At 57.0% G+C, this 19826-nt stretch overlaps 1 protein-coding gene across 9 annotated transcripts in view; it reads left to right on the top strand.

Annotated features, from left to right (window-relative positions):
* Positions 1–19826, top strand: part of SCUBE1 (signal peptide, CUB domain and EGF like domain containing 1) — a 136579-nt gene that overhangs the window by 56561 nt on the left and 60192 nt on the right. For all 9 annotated transcript variants that reach the window (XR_011433781.1, XR_011433780.1, XM_023631758.2 and 6 more), the window contains one exon: positions 19452–19577. Coding sequence is in view for 7 of the 9 variants with exons in the window: in XM_023631758.2 (XP_023487526.1) it covers positions 19452–19577 (126 nt within the window). In the remaining 2 variants the exon portion in view is untranslated. The remainder of the gene's footprint in view (positions 1–19451; positions 19578–19826) is intronic.

Raw genomic sequence — 19826 nt, 5'->3', positions numbered from 1 at the left:
TGGTTCTGTGCCCTTCATTGCTGTGGAGTCACAGAACCGCCTCTGCGGTCAAGAACTAGTATTTCAGTAATGATGGACTCACTGAACACTCTGCCAGGCTCAGGACGAGCACTTTACCTGTCTTAACTAGGGGGACCGTATAAGTTAATGTCCAAACCAGAACATTTTTGAGAGTGAAGGAGGCACTGTTAATTGTGCCAGGGCGGCAGGTATAAACTGGGACTATCCCAGACAAACGGAGACATATGGTCACCGTAATATTACCGCGTTTAATCCCTTGACCCATACGAGGTAGATACTAGCTACTCCCCTGTGCAGATGGCAAATAACAGAGGCAGATAACGTGCCCAGGGTCACCTGGCCCATAGGGGCAGTGCTGGGGCTGGGCCCCAGTTTGTCTGGGTTGAAATCATGACCACCTCCTGTGGCTGCCTCTCAGAGTTTAAAGGAACCACAGCCATCCCATGGTCCACCCCTTCTTTGGTCAGGCATGGAAACCAAGTTCTAAAGAGAGGAGAGGCTTCCTCGCCCAGTGTGCCGGTCAACCTGGGTTGGGGTTGCAGTGCCACAGTCTGGGCCCTGGACATGGCATGGCGTGGTGTAGCCTCCTGGGCAGTCAGCGTGGGCCCTGAGCAGCAGGGGCTCGGCCGGCGGCCTGTTCAGGTCAGAGGGAACTTAGCTCTGCCTGGGGGCTGGGAGCCTGGGTGGGTGGGGAGGGGTCCGAGAAGCCCCTGAGAGCAGGTGGCCTCTGAGGTGGCCAACGAGTGGCGAGTCGATGGGCAGTCAGCAGGCAGAGGGGCCAGCGTGGCGTGGAGCTTTGGGGGCATTGGGGCGGAGATTGGCTGGCAGCATGGGCTGTGGTGGGAAGGAGAGGGCAGGAGGCTGGCGGGGTCATCTGGGCTCCGACCTTGGTGGAAAGTAGTGGATTGGAGGCCGCTGACCTTGAGGAGCAGCTGGAGTGGGGCTGTGAAGACAGAGGGCAGAAACTCTAGACGGAGGCGCCGTGGCACGAACAAATGCAGAGCCCTCGGCCGAGCTGGGGGAAGGCGTCTGAGTGGGGGGCCCTCAGACGCCACCGCCCTGCAGCGCCGCCCGATGCGGGGCCGCGGAGCCCGGCGGGCGGGCGCGGTGCTTGCCCGACCTCAGGCGTGCCTGTCCAGGCGCGGAGGCGGAGGGGCACGCGGGTTTGAGCCCTCCCCGCTGACGCTTTCCTGTGCGGCTGCTTTTGATTTTACTGCCAGCCTGGCCCAGCCCCTGGGCCTCTGCCCCAGCTCCCTTCTCTTCCTTCCACCCTGAGGTCATCCAGCGGCTTCACTGCCTGCGCCCTCCGGCCGGCCTGGCCTCTCGCCTCTGGCGTCTAAGAGTCCGGCTTTGTTCCGCTTGGAAAGAGTCGGTGTCCCAGCGGCCTCTGTCTGTTGGAGAGAGTGGGTCCTGGAGGCTGAAACCAGGCCCTAAGCTGGCGGAACTGAGAGGGTCGGGAAACTGGTTAGCAGGAGTTTGGACTGTGCTGTGAACGACAGGACACCTTGTCGTTCCTGAGGATGGGGGCCATCCATGTTTTGGGAAGATCTCCACCCACCTTGGGTTGGACAGGGTGATGAAGCAGTTTGCTGGGAGGTGGCACTGACAGCCATTGGGGTCTGGAACTCACCAGGGGGCATGTGGGTGGAGAGGAGCATGGCTGAGGGGGAAGGTGACAGGAGGATGAGGGAAAGGTGACAGGAGGATGACTGAGGGGAAGGTGACAGGATGGCTGAGGGGAAGGTGACAGGAGATGGCTGATGAGAAGGTGTCAGGAGGATAAGGGGAAGGTGACAGGAGGATGGCTGAAGGAGAAGGTGATAGGAGTTTGACGGGAAAGCTGACAGGAGATGGCTGAGGGGAAGGTGACAGGAGATGGCTGAGGGGAAAGTGACAGGAAATGACTGAGGGGAAGATGACAGGAGCATGAGGAGAAGGTGACAGGAGTATGAGGGGAAGGTGACAGGATGGCTGAGGGGAAGGTGACAGGAGATGGCTGAGGAGAAGGTGACAGGAGGATGGCTGAGGGGAAAGTGACAGGAAATGACTGAGGGGAAGATGACAGGAGCATGAGGAGAAGGTGACAGGAGTATGAGGGGAAGGTGACAGGAGGATGGCGGAGGGGAAGGTGACAGGAGGATGGCTGAGGGGAAGGTGACAGGAGGATGAGGGGAAGGTGACAGGAGGATAAGGGGAAGGTGACAGGAGCATGGCTGAGGGGAAGGTGACAGGATGGCTGAGGAGAAGGTGACAGGAGGATGGCTGGGGGAAGGTGACAGGAGTATGAGGGGAATGTGACAGGATGGCTGAGGGGAAGGTGGCAGGAGGATAAGGGGAAGGTGATGGGAGGATGGCTGAGAGGAAAATGACAGGAGGATGGCTGAGGGGAAGGTGACAGGATGGTGGAGGGGAAGGTGACAGGAGGATAAGGGGAAGGTGACAGGAGGATGGCTGAGAGGAAAATGACAGGAGGATGGCTGAGGGGAAGGTGACAGGAGCATGGCTGAGGGCAAGGTGACAGGATGGCTGAGGGCAAGGTGACAGGATGGCTGAGGGGAAGGTGACAGGATGGCTGAGGAGAAGGTGACAGGATAGCTGAGGGGAAGGTGACAGGAGGATAAGGGGAAGGTGACGGGAGGATGGCTGAGAGGAAAATGACAGGAGGATGGCTGAGGGGAAGGTGACAGGAGGATGGCGGAGGGGAAGGTGACAGGAGGATGGCGGAGGGGAAGGTGACAGGAGGATGGCTGGGGGAAGGTGAGAGGTGGGGCCGGCAGGACTTTCTGCAGGGCCCTGTCTGCCTCTGGTTTACGCTTTGGAGGGGCCTGTCGCCGGCATCACGTAGGGGTGGACTGTTTCAGTGCCGATTGGCTCTGGACAAGGCGGGGCCTTGTTCTTTTCAGAATAAGGAGCCCTGCAGTGGAGGCTGGAGGCTCAAAGCAGGCCCAGCCAGTCTCTGCTTTTCATGAGGCTGAAAGTACAGGTCTTGCTCGGCGCCGGCACCCAGTGCCGTGACAGGTGTCCGGGAGCAGCTGTGCGCAGTGCAGGTGCCCACCCTCTCTCGCCTGGTCAGCTGGCCCAGGCCTGAACCCCCCTGGGGCCTGAGTAAACCACTGAGAGTTGACCGGCATGAAGAAAAGCTCAGAAATCTGGGGCTTGGGACACTTGAGTGGAGTTTCTGGTCTCCCTGCATGTGTCCCCAGGGCTTGGGGACAGCAGCACTCTGCCATCCATGCTGCGCTCAAGGACCATGTGACCAGGCTGGGCTCCTCCATCCCACTCGGTGGGCAGCCCTCTGAAGCCCACCTCTGTGCCAGGTCAGGTCCTCCCAGAACCCGCAGACCGCCGGAAGACAGGTGCTGCCTGGACAGTGTGTGGAAGGCGCCGGCAGAGGGGTCCCGGGACCGTGGGAGGTGGGAGGTGCTGCCTCGCTCCCTCAGCAAAGACTGTGTGCCTGCTGAGTGGGGGGCTTCCTTCCAACCAGACTCCTGAGTGGGTGGAGCAGGGCCCCACAGGCCACACCCACTCGAGCCAGCTGTGCCAGAGCCTTAAAGGAGGCCACGCACGCCATGCCCTCGGGACCTGAGCCCTCTGCTCAAAGCCCACGCCACCTCAGGACCAGCTGGGGCCCCGTGGCAAAGGGCACTGGGGAGTGTTCCGGTGCAGACCCCTGGACTTGCGTCAGGGCAGAGGGCCAGAGGGTCTCCCTGCAGGAGCAGCCTCCGGGGGCAGCAGCCCTCTGCCCCGTCCCAGCCTTGGCCCTGGGCCTTCCCCACGCTCCTCCAGGCTGGTCCTTGACCTCCTCAGGTCTTTGTCTCACATCCTGTTGCTCCTGGTCTCACTTGCCCTTGGCCTGCAGGCAAACTGGACACTGCCCTTCACCCCGCACCCCTGCCCTCCCCCTCTCAGCCAGCAGGTGTCCTCACCAGACCCATCCCCATTCAGGATCACTGTGACAATCTCCACTACCCTGGGAAGTACTGCGGGTGAGCACTGCCATCCCCATCACAGGAGGGGAACTAAGCTGGGCCTCGCTGGGGGGCAGTGCTCGGCATTGGGGGGCAGATTTCTGATGCCAAAGCTAGTTCCACCCTCCTCCAGACTCAGATAAACGAGCCTGTGGACAGAGCCACAGTCCCTCCCGAGCAGCCACAGAGGGCTCAGGATCCTATCAGTGCTCCTGGCGGGCGTCCTCCTGACAGCCCCCAGGTCTGATTCCCACATCGTGGGATCTGGGCCCGGCCTTGACCTGAGGGACTTTCTGTCATTGGCTGGGTGCTAGACCCTGTGGGTGCATGTGGCTGGGAACTTGTTGTTTTAAATGAGGAGAGATGGTATGGCCACACCTGAGAATCCCACCCCAGCCTCAGGGCTGCCCCCTGTGTTCGGCTGCTCTCTGGGGCAGACCAGCCAAGCTGGAGTGCAGGGGCGGGACTCGTGGTGTGCAGGTTCTCCTCGTTGCCCGCCTGCTGCACGCCAGGTGGGCAGGAGAATAAACAGCTCTCTCATTTAGTGGGAAGATTTATGGTGCTGCTGGAGAAGGCCTGTCCCGGCCCTGTGCAGTCTGGAACGGCCCTCATGGCGGGGACAATAAATCCAGCCCATTATTTTTTATGAGCCTCCCACCCCATAAACAACTCCCTTGGCTGGTGAGCCCAGCTTCACGCCCTTCCCCTGGCCTGGCCTCCAGCCAGGCAGCCCTGCCCAGGACCCCTGGTCCTTACTGCAGGCATTTCCCCTATGCCACAGAAGCCTTGGTCCTCCCAGAGTGGACACTGCAGGGCAGAAAGTGAGCACCAGACCAAGAGGTAGCTGGCTCCCTTCTAGGCTACAAGTCCTGGAGTCTCTTACCTGTCAAATGGGGCAAATGTTAATATCTTTCATTATAGAATTGTCCATGAGGATTAAAATGAGAGAATATATACACACCATGGCCCTAGTGGAGTACCTGGCCCTGGGGTCAGTAAAACTCTCAGCTGTCACTGGACATCACCATGTGCCAAGCACTGTGCCCAGATTTTGACACTAGTAATCAGGTCCTGAGAACAATCTGTTATGTAGCTACTGTTATCCCCATTTTGCAGGTGAGAAAATGAAGGCTGAGAATCAAAGAGATTTGTCCATAGTGAGTAAGTAGCATAGTCAAGATTTGAACCCAGGTCTAACCAACTCCTAGGACCAAAGATACTGAAGGAACAAACGGATGGAGGAGGCAGGAGCAGGGTTTGCGTTGCAGCCTGGAGCCCCCTGTGGCCCAGCGGCCCTGCTCTCCACCTCCGCCTGGGGCCAGGCTGCTGCCCTTTTGCTGAGTTAGTGCAGCAGCTGCCTCCCGGGTCTCGCTGTCCCAGCTGGCCTGCTGACGGCAGCCAGCCACTGTCCTACCCAGCCCTCTCGCCCTGTCCTTCCCCACTCAGGACCTTCCCCGGGCTCCTCTCCATGCTGTCTGCACGTGTCGTGAGCAGCCACACAAACTCTGTCTCTCTTGCACCAGAACCTCTGCCTTCACTGCCTCCCAATGCCTCCCACAGTGCAGCACCTCCCCACCTGCCATCTGTGCTCCCTGGGACCAGGGAGCCCTGTGACATGTGCCTTCACCCACTGTGGCCCTTGGCGTGTGCTATTTCCTCCGCCTCGAATGCGAGTCCCCATTCCCCTCACTCCCTGAAGAACTCTTCATCGTCTTTCAAAACCCAGCTCGCTTTCCCCTGCTCTGTGAAGCCATCTCTGACTCTTAGGCAGGCACATCTCCCTCTGCATAGTGCACTGCGTGGCTCCTGGTGGCTCAGCTCTCTCTTAGGGGCCTGGATCCAACATGGGGCAGGGTGCAGAGGAGACGTGCTGAATGGACGCAAAGGGGATTGGCCTCCTCGCCAAGGGAGATGATGCCCAGACTGTGGTGGTGAAACCCCGTGCCGGTGCTGAGCAGCTTGCACAGCGTCAGGAGGCCTTCCCTGGGTGCTGTGGTTTGGCTGGTGCCGCTGCCACTGGTGGCACCGGGGCTGCTCCCGCAGCTGCATCCAGCCTGCAGGTCTGCCGAGGCCTCTCCGGCAGGATAGCCCAAGTTGGTGAGAAGTCCCAAGACCCCGCCTCGGACTCATGCCCCCGTGCCTCTGCGTGAGCTGACTCCTCAGCTGGAATGCCTTTCTTCCCTGCTGCCTCGAACCCTGACCCCATGTTCCCCAGGGCCTGTCGCAGTAGCTGACGCGGTGTGTGCCCTCAAGCTTGCTTACGAATGAAGTGATGACTCAGCAGCCTGTTGGAGTTAGAATAAACAGTGGGGATCAGCATAAGTTCCCAGAGGTGGTTGTACCTGCCGCTGACATGAGCTCTCCGGAAAGGGAAAGGTACTCAACATTTATTGAGTTCCTACTGTGTACCAAGCCCTTGGTCCCCTTTAATCGTCACAGGACCCTGGGAAGTAACAGCTGCCAGTCTGTTGTGCAAAGGAGAGAACGAGGGGCAGGGAGGGCAGCAGCACAGCTGGTTTGGGCCGGAGCCAGGTCAGAGCCCAGGGCATTGCAGGTCGAGAGCCCGTGCTCTTTCCCACGGCGCCTGGTGGACAGAGGGGAGAGGCACCGGTGTGGCGCCAGGGAGCTGTTTGTGTCCTCGGAGAATCTTTTGCTCGTGTGTTCTCAGTTCTTGTTAGCTTCTCCTTCCGGATCCCCGAGGGCTGCTGTGCGAACACTCATGAGGCAGACACGTCGGCCCCTGCTGCACCTGGGCTCCCTCTGTCTGACCACCCATAAGACGGGAGAAACAGACTTGTTCCCTGGTCACAGCCAGACCGTGGCCTGGAGCCTGTGTGAGTTGTCTGCCCCCCATGGCTTCCTTTAGGGTCCCTGTGGAGGGAGGGATAGGGTAGCTGGATAAAATACAGGACACTCATTTAAGTTTGGATTTCAGATAAGTGACGAATTTTTTTTAAAATACAAGTGTGACCCATGCAACTTTTGGGACATACTTATACTCAGGAAGCACCTGTTGTTTATCTGAAACCCAGATCTGACAGCCCTGGGGAGGGACGGACGCCTCCAGCCCCCCGGGCCTCAGCGGAGTTTAAATTTGGGCCTCCCCAGGCCTCTGGCCCCAGCAGCCTGCGCCTCACAGAGGCCTCACGTGCTTGTGGTGACGCCTAGTGATCATCTGGGGAACTTCAGGAGGCAGGGAGAGGAGGGAGGGTCAGCCCTGAGAGGGAGCGGAGGAGGCAGGGCCAGGTCAGGAGCGGCTCTGAAGGGACCAGCACTGCTGAGCCAGCCAGTGGGGGCGGGGGCACAGGCCAGCCTGTGCTGAGCACCGTCTGCGTCTGTGTCCTGAGCCTGAGCTGGAGCCATCACCCCTTTACTGCCCTTTAATGATCTTACAAAAGAGCATTTTAGTCTCCTGCTTCACAGAGGATGAAACTGAGCAAGTCCCAGGGCCACACACCTTAGAACTGGCAGGACTGGATGTGTGAAGCCGATGTGGTGAAACCAGGCCTGCCCCACCTCAGCCATGCTGACCCTCCCTCAGGAGGAGGACTGGCAGTCCGCAGCTCTGCAAATGTTTGTCCATGCGTGTCTGCACAGACTGCCGCATGGTCCTCACAGCTGTCAGACAGGCTCCCTCCCATCCCAAAGAGGCAGCTTTCCAGGGGCTCCCAGTGCCAGGATGCGTCCAGGCCCCAGGGGTGGGGGCCTGAAGAGAGGCTGATGTCCATCCCTGCTTTCCAAGAAGGCAGGCCCAGCCCACCCCCTCTGCTCTTATCTGGGGTGCCAGGAGCCAGCCACAGCCTCAGCTCTCCGTCCACCCATCCTTCTGTCCGTGTACACCGTGCCTGCCCACCAGTGCACAGCCATGGCAATGGACTTGGTCTCAGCTGAGAATCCACCTGTGAGGGGTGGGTGCCCCAGCTGCCCTGCTCGCAGCCTCAGCGCAGGGCCTGCACACAAGTGGTACTTAGCAAAGGTTTATAGAATGAGTGTGAGTGCTTGAATGGGTGAGCTTAATGGCCAGTTGACAGCCTCCGAACAAGGGCAGCAGTGCCTTGTGTGCCGCCTCCTGATGTGACAGAAAGAACGCTGAGCTCGAGAGCCGGGGCGTTGGGAGTCAAAAGGTTATGTTTGGACCTGTGCTGACTGCTGCATGACTCAGGGTAATCGCTGTCCCGTGAGCTTCAGCCTCCTCAGTGGAGAAGGAGAGGCTCGTCTAGATGCTCTCCAAGGTCCTTTCCAATTCCAGCTTTCCAGAAAACCAGACCATCCTGGCTGCTTGCCTGCATGTAAACTCAAAGCAGGGCAGCTTCTTTCAGAGCCATGCCCTGTGTTCATACCCAGCGTGCTGTTGACCAGCCACCCTGTGAGAGCAGAGCAGCAACAGAGGCACAGGCGAGGAGCGGGCTGGTCCTGTGGAAAGGCCTGTTGTACAGGAGACCCACCTAAATATTCATGGAGAGAATCGACAAGTGTGAGCAAATGAATGAGGAAGGCATTGGGATTCAGATCACACGAGGTTTGGACTTTCGTGGCTAGACCAGCTGGGAGGCACATGCTGAGAGACGGCAGGGATCACACTCAGAAGGGCCAGTCCTCCTGGGGCCCTGCAGGGGGCCAAGAGCCTGAAGGAAGGGTGGGGGTGGTCGGACGGCCTAGGAGTGGGGTGTTGGGGTCGGTGAGGAGAAGTTCAGGCTGACAGGGCAGTGAGACACTGGCAAGAACAGGGAGTGGGGCAAAGTTCCCTTGAGGGCCACCAAGGCAGCTGGGTAGGCACCAGGGCAGGCGGGGTATGAGATGAGCCTTTGGCCAAGGGGCTGGGACCCCTTCGGGCCTGCTGTTGGAGTGGCCACTAGGGGGTCGGGTCCCTGCTCCTCCACACAGGTCGGGAGACCTCTCTCTGAGCCTGAGCATCCACACCTCTCAGGTGGGCCTGCTGATGCTACCTGGCACTCAGAGTTGTGGCAATGTTCGATTAGGGACTCGTGCAGAGAGCCCAGCATGGGGCCTGGCACTGAGCAGCTCTGGATAAGTGGAAGCCCACAGTCTTAATCACTCCCATTTCCCAGGTGGGGCTGCCCCTAGTGATATAGCCGGGGATGGGCTCAGCTTCTGATCAGGTAGGGGTCTAATCTGGGGCAGCAGACTGCTGGTGCTCTGGCCAGGCCTGGAATTCCCCAGGAGGATGTAATTTTGGGGATGCAGGATGGAAGGCAGAGCCCTGTGTTTCTGCTAAGGCCCAGGCCTCATAATGAGAGGCTCTTGGAGCACCATCCAGTCATAGATGCTGTTAGAGTGTAATTAGGGGCTCGACGTGGAGCCAGACAGGCGGGCAGGCAGCAGCCAGGCCTGGGCCTGCAGACAGACACACTCCTGTTGCCTGAGTGCTGGCCCCTGTTCTGATGCAGAGTCCAAAGCCCAAAGTGGCTGAGCCCAGGCCCCTCACTGCACGGTTGGGTTCAGTGAACATGTCTTGGCCCTTCTCTCAGGGCTAGGCGCTATACAGGGCATGGAGGTGACCAGGGCAAAGAGGTGACTCAAGCTTGGGCCATGTCCCCTCGAGGAGCTGTCTCGTGGGGGAGACAGTGCAGACTCAGTAGTTACAGTTAGTGTGGTGGTGCTCTGAGAGGGGGCAGTACAGGGGGCCATGGAGGCCCAGGCCAGGCTCCTAATCCAGTTTAGGGATTTAGGGGGTGGGTGGAAACAAGGAGGGCTTCCTAAAAGAGGTGACATCCAAACAGAATCTCAAATGACTCGTCAGAAGTCACCATTCAAAGGAGGGAGGGAGGGAGTGTGTCCCTGGCAGAAGGAACTACATTCCCAAAGGTGCTAAGGTGAGAAGGGAGGGTAGGCTGTGCAGGTGACAGCAGAGAGTCTCTGTTACATAGGGCCACTGCAGGCCTTGAGGCCCATCTGTTAGACGGGGATAATACCAGCCAGAACAGCCCTGCCAGGTTTGTGGGGAGAACTAGTGAGAAAACGTATCTAAAGCTCATGGTGCAGCTCGACACACAGGCAGCTCTAGGGAGAGGAGCATGGCTGTTGTCACCGTCACCTCTCCCACAGGCCCCTCCTGCTGCTGTTCCTGCGCCTTCCCTGAGGCAGGACCTTTCTGGTGTTTCTTAAGCCCCTGTCCAAACATTGGGAGCCCATATTTGTCTTTCCTTGCCTGGAGTCTGGGTTGGGGAAGGCAGCGGCCTTGTCCCATCATCCCGCAGGTTCCAGCCTTGTTCTGGGCTCCATAGTTTCTATTGATGAGGTAGAAGGGGAGGGAATGCCTTCCTCCCCAATGCGGGGAGGGCAGAGAAAGGTAATTGTTCTTTTCTCCCTGCTCTGCAGTTCCCAGCTTGCCTTCCCTTCCGTGTGTTTAAGGGACATGGATTTGAAAATGATGTTATTGATGGAGTCACCATAGCAACGACCCTTGGGAGGCACACATTCTGGCTTTGTTATCCCTGGCCGGGGTGACACCTAAGTAGAACAGATTGGGCCCACCTCCTGCTGCCCTGCTGTAGGTGCGTCCATGAACTTTGCTTTGCAGAAGATGAGATGTGCACACTGGTTTGAGGCAGGCAGATTCTGCCATCGTTTACCTCTGTGCATGCTCTAGTGGAGTATCCAGAAATGAGAGAAGGCCTTGGGAAAAATAGGCCCGGGGTGGGAAGGACTGCCGGGGCCCGCCACAGGGCCTAGAGAAGGCAAGGATCTGGGGAGGGGGCCCATTGAGAGGAAGCACTGGGCACCTGAGAGAGGACGATGTGACCCAAGGCCCTATCCCTGCGTGAGCACACAGTGTTGCCCTGGCACGTCTTCCCCCTTGACCCTAATCCGTGTGCTTGCTTGTGAAGTAGGCAACACCTACTTCTCAGACTTATGGTGCAGGTTAAAGTAAATGAGAGGGTGGTCAGAGCCCAAGTCCCTACATCATGTCTTCTGGGAAATTCAGAGAAAAGGGCTCTTAAATGCATCCCAAATCTAGGCTCCTTCGTCCCTCTCAGGGTGATAGCAACAGCCTCCAGCTTCTGGCCTGCAGTCTTGGCCCTGCAGGCCGCCTTCCATGCAGCATCCAGAGTTCTGTCTAACATACGAGTGCATCACTGCCCTCTTTACAGCCTTTCCATGGCTCCCCTGCCCAGGACGAAGTCCTGCGAGTCCTTACCTGCACCCTTAGCCAGCCTCACTGGCTGGGGGAGGGGAGTGCACACTGAGTGAGCACCTAGGAGGCAGGGCCTACAACGGCTCTCTTTTTACACAGGTGGAAACAGGCTTAGAGAGGTGAAGCGATTGCCCAAGTTCACACAGCAAGTGCCAGAGTCCAAATTTGGACCTGATGATGTGGCAGCAAAACGTCTGTCTCCTCATTGCTCCCCGCCCCATCCTGGGCACCAAGGAGACAATGGATTCGGGTTTGTAGAATGTAATTGGATTTGAATGGGTTGGATCGAATTTAGATTCAACCTGGCTGGCAGCGTGGCCTGACTGGCACTGGGCCCCTGAAGACCAGGATTTCTGGGAACAACTCTGAAATTACATCCCATTTCCCCTCAAGGAGGGGAGATGAACAGGGCTTTCTGCTGAACTCTGCACTGTGGTTGCTCCCCAGTATCAGGACACGCAGCTAGGCTGAAGGAGAGGCAGCGCCTGGCCCAGGGGCAGCTCTCTTGTTGTGTGGCTCCCAAGGGCAGACTTGGTTTTAAAGCAGGAGGCCACAGGAGGACAGAGTTCGAGCCAGGGCCCTTCAGTTCCACCAGCTCACAGAAGCCTTCCCTGTGCCTGCTCTGGGCTCAGCCTGCTCTGGAGGAGCCTGTGGGCCGGCAGCAGTAGAGACAGTCTGCAGTCGGAGCTGAGCAGAGTGGGCCTTGCTGCCTCAGAGGAGCTGGGGTGGGGCCAGGGGTACTCCCCAGGCTTGGGGGGAGGAGTGGCAGACCCTTAAGTCCTTTCCAGTGTGGAGCCCAGGACCATTCTCCTGGAGCAGAAGCGCACACTGAGCACCTTGCATACCCTAGGATTCACCTTTCACCTTCAAACCTTCATGTGGCCCTGCGGCCCTTGGCCGTGGCTGTCCCAGTAATACTACCTGCTAGCTCACTACCCTCAGGACAGCCCCCCTGGGAGAGGGCAGAGAGAGAGTGCCATCCCCTCTACCTCTGAGGCTCTGAGGCACAGAGGAAGCCACACCAAGCTCCAGGTGGTAGAGCGGGTACCGTCACTTGCCCTGGCCTCCGCCACCCCAGTGCCTGAGCCACTGTGACCTCATCTGTAAGGTGAGGAGCTGGAGTAGGCCATCCTGAAGCTCATAACCCAGAGCCACCCAGAGGGCTTAGAGCAAGGCTCCCCTTTGTGTTAAGTGAGAAGGCAGGGGACTGTCGCACAAGTGACTGCAGGACTTCTCAGAGCCTTTGGAGTGTGCTGTGAAGTCCCTCCATCAGGCTTCTTGAGGCACTGTGTTTCACAGAACACACAACAGGGAATGCCACAGTAGCGCTTTCAGCATTCTCTCTCTCTCTTGCCTTGCCCCCTCACGGGTTTAATCGGTTCTGAGGTGGGAGAGCCTTCATTTCTCTCTTCTCTTCTTCTACCTCCCTCTTTCTCTCCTTCCATCCTTCCCTCTCTTCCTCGCTCTCGTTCTTCTCTTTCTTTCTTTCAGCCACTGTTTGCTGCTTCCTAACCCTGTGCCAGGCCCTGTGCTGGATACTTAGGATACAGAAAAGAATAAAGCTCAGGTCTCCCCTCAGGTTCCCCATGGTTAGCGGGGGAGAATGGCTTAGCGTTTAACACAAGGCAGAATAAGGTGGGAGCGGAGTGGAAAGTTTTAATAACTGGGCTTTCTTAGGAATCTGCTCTGTGCCACACACATTACATAGTTATCTCATTTGAGCTTCACAGCAAGCCTCAGAGACAAAGATTCTGACACCCCATTTCCCAGCTGAGAAAACAGACCCAGAGAAGGCATCCAACCAGAGGCTTGGGTATGGCAAAGGAGGGTTCCGGCCCCAGCCCCTCTTGTGAGTGGCAGTCTTCCTCAGGGTGCCTTGGTGATGGTGTGCACACGGCCCGGCCATCCTATGGGCCTGGGAGCTGGCCTCTTCATCTGGTGGCTTTGCGTTCACTCCCTCGGTAGGATGTACTGAGCATCTGCTGTGTGCAGCCAGGGTTCGGGGCACCAGGACACAGCAGGGAACAAGACATGTTCCCTGCCTCAAGGAGCTCCCGCTGGTAGACATGCACGGGAGGGAACAGAGAGACCCCCTGTCTCCTACCACAGCACACTTTGCCAACTGGAGGGAAGAGCACAGAGAGCCAGGAGGCTTGGTCTGTGGTCAGAGCTTGAGCTGTGCGGCAAGGATAAAGGCATCAGTCAGCCAGAGGAGGGGGAGCTTTCAGACTGAGCCCAGAGAAAGTGAGTTTGCAAAGGAGGCTCCGCTCCGTGCTCACCTGAGCTGTCGGCCTCTAGGCTGGCCCTTTCGCTCTCCCCTTGCTTGAGAGGCAGCCAGAGCAACCTTGCTCAGCTGAGGGCTGCAACCTTTCACAGAGCAGCTGCCATGGCCTTGGGCCTCCCCAGGGCCTCCAGCCTGGCTGAGAGCCAGCAGTGGCCGCAAAGGGATAGCAAAGACTCGGAGGACAAGCGCGTGAGCAGGTCGGAGACCCAGGCAGTCATAAATCATGGCTGCTCAGGAACCTCACGCTGTTTGGAAAGGCTAGAGGGTGTGTGGGCAGAGTCAAGGCCATGTGCCAACTTGATGTTTCTGCAGGTGAGCTGAGGCTCTGTCCTCATGCTCAAGGCCTTCCAGTGACAGCTGGTGGAAGGTCAGAGAGGAGCCAGGGGTTGTGTGCTTTGTTGATGGGCTACCCAAAGAGCTTCACAGAGGAGGTGGCATCTGAATTAGCCTTGAATTTTAATAGGCTTTTAATTCTGAGGACCGATAATCGTACAGGCACCGTTTATTGCACTAACTCTGTGCTGGGTTCCTAGTTCGGTTCACCCCAGGAAATGCTTGCTGCCAGTCAGTGTAGCACAGTGACCCTAGGGTAGGAGAGCCATGGCTAAGAAGCCCAGCAGCCTGGGTTCCAGTCGTGCCATGTGATCTGGGACAGGTACTCCTGTCTCAGGACCTCATTTTCCCTGCCTGTAAGATGGATGGACAAGAGGGACTATAGGCTCCATCCAGCCCTGACCGTCCGTGGTTCTGCCAGCCGTGAAGCTGCAGAAGCCAGTGCTGCCCCAGGTGCAGGGGCCGGTGTTGCAGTTCCCATGTCTGCCGCTGACGAGGAGCTGAGTCATCAGCACAGGGGAAACTGCACTTCCACCAGCCCAAGCCTGGGCAGTGGTGGTCATCTTTGGGGCTGGGGTCATTTTAAAATGTGATGGCGATGCGATGCTCTGATGAGCACCCATCTCAGGGAGAAGGTGCCTCTGGATGCGCTCAGAACTCTAGTCTCACTCCAGCCTTGGCTACACAGGGGTGAGCATGGCTCACATGAGTCTGGCTGCTGGTGGCTACTTTTCTCAGCTGCCAGTTCCACATCAGCCTGTCTCCCAGGACAGTGGCTGCTCAGGTATGAGACCCAGACCTCTGCTCCAGACCCTCATGGGAGGAGGGGCAAGGTTATTCCACTTTCCCTCCCTTCACTACAGAGACACAAAATGTCCCCTCCCAGGCAGGACCTGTATTAGACAATGAGGCCACTGAGAAGGCTCAGAGCTCAGCCTGAATCACATGGAGAGCAGAGAGGAGCAACATAGCCACCCTATCAGTGCTGGGGGCAAGGGGAGCACAGGCGTGCAGAGGCCCTTGGGGCATGGGGGTCAAGGAGGGCTTCCTGGAGGAGGCACACAGTGGCATTCAGCCTTTTACAGAGCGAGGCACACCCACTGGAGCATCACCACCAGTCCACCACCCCCCGTAGCATCCGGTCTGCAGCAGGCACAGCCAACAGAAACACCCCTCATCCTGGTGGAGGCAAAAGGTGACAAGTGCCTGGAGAATCAGGGGCCGTGACTTCAGGTCCAGCTGCACACCCACGGGTTCAAACCATATACACAAGAATCTGTTAGGACTGGCCTGGTGGCGTAGTGGTTAAGTCACACATTCCACTTCAGCAGCCCAGGGTTCACCAGTTCCGATCCTGGGCGTGGATTTGCGCACCGCTTGTCAAGCAATGCTGTGGCAGGGGTCCCACATATAAAGTAGAGGAAGTTGGGCACGAATGTTAACTCAGGGCCAGTCTTCCTCAAAAAAAGAGAATCCATACCCACCCACCCCCCCCCCCCCCCATTTGCCTCTGCAAGGGCTCTTCTCTCAGCTGACTCGCCCCTTCTTTTGGAAAATGTAGTTTTTAATAAAAAATATATTAATGTTGACATGTAATAAGTTTTTAATTTCTATTTTTAAATGAATTAATATAAATTTCCCTGCTTGTAAATATTAATAGCTATAGCACATAAACAGAAGCTTTTGGGGCTCCTCTGTAATGTAGGAATGTAAAGAGGCCCTGAAGCTTACCTGCCAGTGACCCCACCCTACCTTCCCTCCACTGGAGAGAGAAAGGGGTCTCTGGGGGCCGCTGGGTGAGGGACCAAGTGTTCAGAGCCTATGTGGATCTTGAGTGAGGAGCGCGAACATGACCTGGGCTCAGGTCTTTAGGTGGAGGCTGGAGGCCTCGCCCTCCTCTCCCACACTTGTTGCAGGGACTGAAGTAAAGACCATTGAAACGGGCTAATCACAGGTGGGGACTTGGGTCCACCTTCCCAGCTCCGGGTTTCACTGCTTAGTACCGTTCAACTTTGAACTAGAATGCTAGATTACTCCCCCAAGTGATCCTTTGCCCGCAAACAACAAGGACAACTTGGCTCGTTATTAAAGTCTAGATTCTCAGAAATAAAGATCACCTGATGGAAATCCATCATATTGGAGAAAACAGTGATTTCTAAAGCTTAGTACTCTATCTAGTGTCCAAGGTTCAGGGCCGCATCAGTTCCCCAGTGACAAATTTATGGTTGGTGATGATTAGCAGGGCTTCTTGTAAATTGTGATTCTTTGGCTGGGAATGGAAATTCAATCTCCCTTTCTTAATCATGTATAAGCCTGAGCTTAATCAGGGGCCCTTGGGTTCTTCCTAGCTTAGGAAGAAAGCACAGATCTGCTTTATTCAGCATCAATGTCCTGTGCCAGCCACAGGACAACCCTGGGAAATTAACATGGCATGGTGGCATAGGGGAGACATGGGGACTATAACCCAAGAATCAGGAAGCTTTGTAGAAGTGGTGGAGTTTAAGAGAGGCCTAGGATTTTGTTTGTAGAAGACGGGAGAAGCAAGGGGTGGATGGGGCACTTCTGGGGGATGCTCAGCAGGCATTGTGGGATTGCAGGCCAACGGAGTATAGGAGGTGGTGAGAGACGAAGCTGGGAAGAAGCTGGAACACCAGCCTTTTGTGCATTTGTGGGCAGCAGGGAGCCGCAAAACCAAATGAGCAAGGAGTGTGGGGGGGGGGGGGGGAGTGACCCTGGACTCAGCCCACCATTGACAGTAGCCATTGATGAGGTCAGAGAGGCTGCTTGGTGGCCACAACTCAGTGGCCAAATCCTCGCCAGGCAAGAGTCTCTCAGACCTGATGAGAGATTGAATATGTCTTAGTGACCTGAGAGCGTGCCTCTGTCTGGCCTAGCTAGGGCCCCATGAGGAGCCACACTTTCTCCAGATCTGCAAGAGAAGGCACCGGCCTTCAGAAGTCAGTGCCCACATAGAAAGATTTGGTCTCAGTGATTGAATACCTACCGTATATGGCACTTCCCTCTCTGAGAAGATTCATGCCCACGTCTGCCTGACTTTACAGTGACCTTTCTAAGAAAGCCACGTGCTGGGGCTGGCTTGTGCACATTCTTCCCAGCTCCACCTTCAGTGTTGTCTCCCTGGCAGCTTGAAATCAGACGCGGTTGGAGTATTCACCCCACAGAAATTGGGAAATGTTGCAAATCAGTCCCCACCCCAACCACCCCCCCCCGCCCCCGCCACTTGTTAAACATCTCTCAGCATGCCCTCTCTTTCTCCCACCCGACTTTGCAGACACGCACACATGGCGTCTTGGATTTTAGTGAGAGGGAAGCGCAGCCCTCTCCAGATGAACTTGTAGCTTCCGGTGAGGAGCCATGGCATTGAGCGCTTTGCTTATTCAGCTGTCGGTTAGTTGGTCATACTCAACGTCAGTGTAGCAGTTTGGTTAGAATGAGTAAGAAAATCAAGGTGAAGGAGTAATGAGACTAGTAAAGTCAGATGGAACCAGGGGTGAGGCTGCTGAGCAAAGTGCAGGCTTCAGACTTTTTCGTATCTTTATTGAAGCTGCCAGGTGTTTGTCTTTTTAAAAATATGTCAATTAGGAGAAGGCATTTTAGAGCACAAGCTCTCCTCCCACATTCCTTGATCAGTGAATAAAGTTTCTGCTCTGCTGTTCTGAACCCAGTCTTGTAAAAATAAATAAATAAATAACGTCAATTCTCAGTTGCCCCCTGCCCCTGCTTAAAGGGGACAAGGTCAAGATTGAGCTAGTCCTCACCTTGAACAGGAGGCCAGTGAGCCACCTGGAGAAGGAGGCCGCCTGTGAGTCCCCGTCTGCGGGTTCCTTCCCTCTGTCCAAGGCCGGCCCTTCTCGGGTGGGACACGGAAGTCAGGTCTCAGGGCTGATGTGGGCAGCCTGCAGCTCTTCCTTTCATCTGCCGTTAGCCTCTTGATGGACTTGTGGCCTACAACCTCTCACTTGACCCCTGACCTCATAAATTCTGGAAACTCCTCACAAATCACCAGGAAGATAAACATCAACTGGGGTCAACTGAAGGAGGTCCAAACCACTCCAGGCAGTCAGGGAGGAGAGGTCAAGTCTTCGTTGTGGGGAGAGTGATGTCCTGGGAACTGTGGCTGACTGAGGACAGGGGCCAAGTGGCCCACCCCAGGGGACCCTTGTTCTCCCCAATCATACCAGTGCCCTCAGACGTGTTTCAACCTAATTCTCGGCGTTCACTGACTGGGCAGGGTGTGGAGGCCAGGCCTCCAGAGACCCGAGGCAAATGGTCCGTAGTCCCTGCCCTTGAAACCCATGGGCAGCTCAGCTCTGCACTCAGCAAGGCCCCCCGGGGGTTTATAGTCCGAGGCTCTGGTTCAAGTCCTCGTGGTGTCTCTCAGCGCACCATGGGCCCCTGGGCAGATGTCTCTGAAGGGGGTACTGGCCTTCATAGGGGACAAGGGACCCCAGAACGTGCAGGGGGTCTTGTGGCTGTCCGGGGTTGGAAGCCACAGTGGAGACTCTGGGAGGAGAGGAGACAGGGCATCGACTGGCCTTGAGAAGGACAGGGCTTCCAAGCCCAGCGGGAGGACAAGCTGGAAGGGCCTGCCAGGAAAGGCCAACATGGGCAAGGCTCCCGATGGAAGAGCCTTGCTGCAGCTGCAGCTGGAGGCACTGCGGCAGGCAGTGGGCTGGCCCAGCCCTGGCACCCTGTAGCCATCTCCCCTTCCTGAAATCTCCCAACCAGCAGAGAGGTCAGTCACTGACTGCCCTTTTCAGATGAGGCCTCAGAGAAAAAGGTACCTGAGGTTTGCAAACATTTTTGCTTTAAAAAGTAGCATCTGCCAACCAGCAGGAATCTCCAGCTAAGATTAGGAGCCAAGTGATGCATGTGCTCTCTGAGAACTGAGGGGCGTGCGGATGGAGCTGGAGGCTGATGCCAGGTCATGCAAGGCTCTGCGCATAGGGACAAGGGTTGTGTGGGTTCTGGGGAGCACTACCATGAGCAGATACATCCTGAGACCCCCTCTGGCGGCTGGGAGGTCATGTGCTGTTTAGGGGGTGGCCCTGGGGCTGGCAAGGACGAGCCTCTGCTGCCCTGACTTCCAGCTCTGACAGAGATGGCTAGGTGGGACTGACCGTGCCTCCAGATATGACAACTGGAGGTGGGCCAGGGCATGTGAGCTCAGGGCTGCAGCCCACCCACTCAGCACCCTGACCCATCAGCACTTCCTTCTGGGCCCAGCCAGCAACAAAAGTCTCTGCCTGCCTCACGGGGCACGCAGCATCCCTATGCAAACTGAAAATTGTTTCAGTGCCACCCACACCTGCTTTAGTGGGAAACTGTCTGGAGCCTTGGCCTAAAAGCATTTCCATAGACCAGACCCCATAATCTGACAGGACAAGAGTGTTTCCTCTGTAAGTCCCAGGGGTCATTTACAGTGCAGCTCTCAGAGCAAGGCCTGGCTCTAGTCCTGGGCACCATGTCCTCGGGCTCTCCCATAGGGGAACTCCATCTGGATGGCAAGGCGCACACCCATGTGTGTGTGTGGTATCTGTGCTAACAGCAGCCCAAGAACACACCATTGGATTGTGACGTGTCATTTGCTATCTCTTTTCATCCTGAAATTTTCTCTCTCCCTCTCTCCCTGGCCCCCAACCTCTCTCTTGTCTGTCTCTCTTCCCAGAGGGTATGAACTGCATGAACAAAGACCATGGCTGTGCCCACATCTGCCGAGAGACGCCCAAAGGTGGGGTGGCCTGCGACTGCAGGCCCGGCTTTGACCTTGCCCCAAACCAGAAGGACTGCACACGTAGGTAGATGGAGGCAAATGGGTCAGACATCCCCACGCGTCTCCTACCATTGCTTTGTGGGGGGGGCTGTCCAGTGTACTGGACATCAGCCAGGGAGGGCTCAGCCTCTCGAGGTGGAAAGAAGGGCAGGGCCCCTGAAGGAGGCTGGGGAGGCACAAGGGATGGGGCCTGTGAACCCCAGGCTTGGGGTTTTCCCCACCCAGCATAACACCACCAACCACCACGGCCCCAGAGCTGGGCTGTATCTT

This window comes from Equus caballus, chromosome 28, assembly GCF_041296265.1.
Source record: "Equus caballus isolate H_3958 breed thoroughbred chromosome 28, TB-T2T, whole genome shotgun sequence".
In the NCBI taxonomy this organism is placed as follows: domain Eukaryota; kingdom Metazoa; phylum Chordata; class Mammalia; order Perissodactyla; family Equidae; genus Equus; species Equus caballus.
The sequence above is the reverse complement of the archived record's forward strand: the minus strand, read 5'-3'. Positions and strand labels throughout refer to the sequence as shown.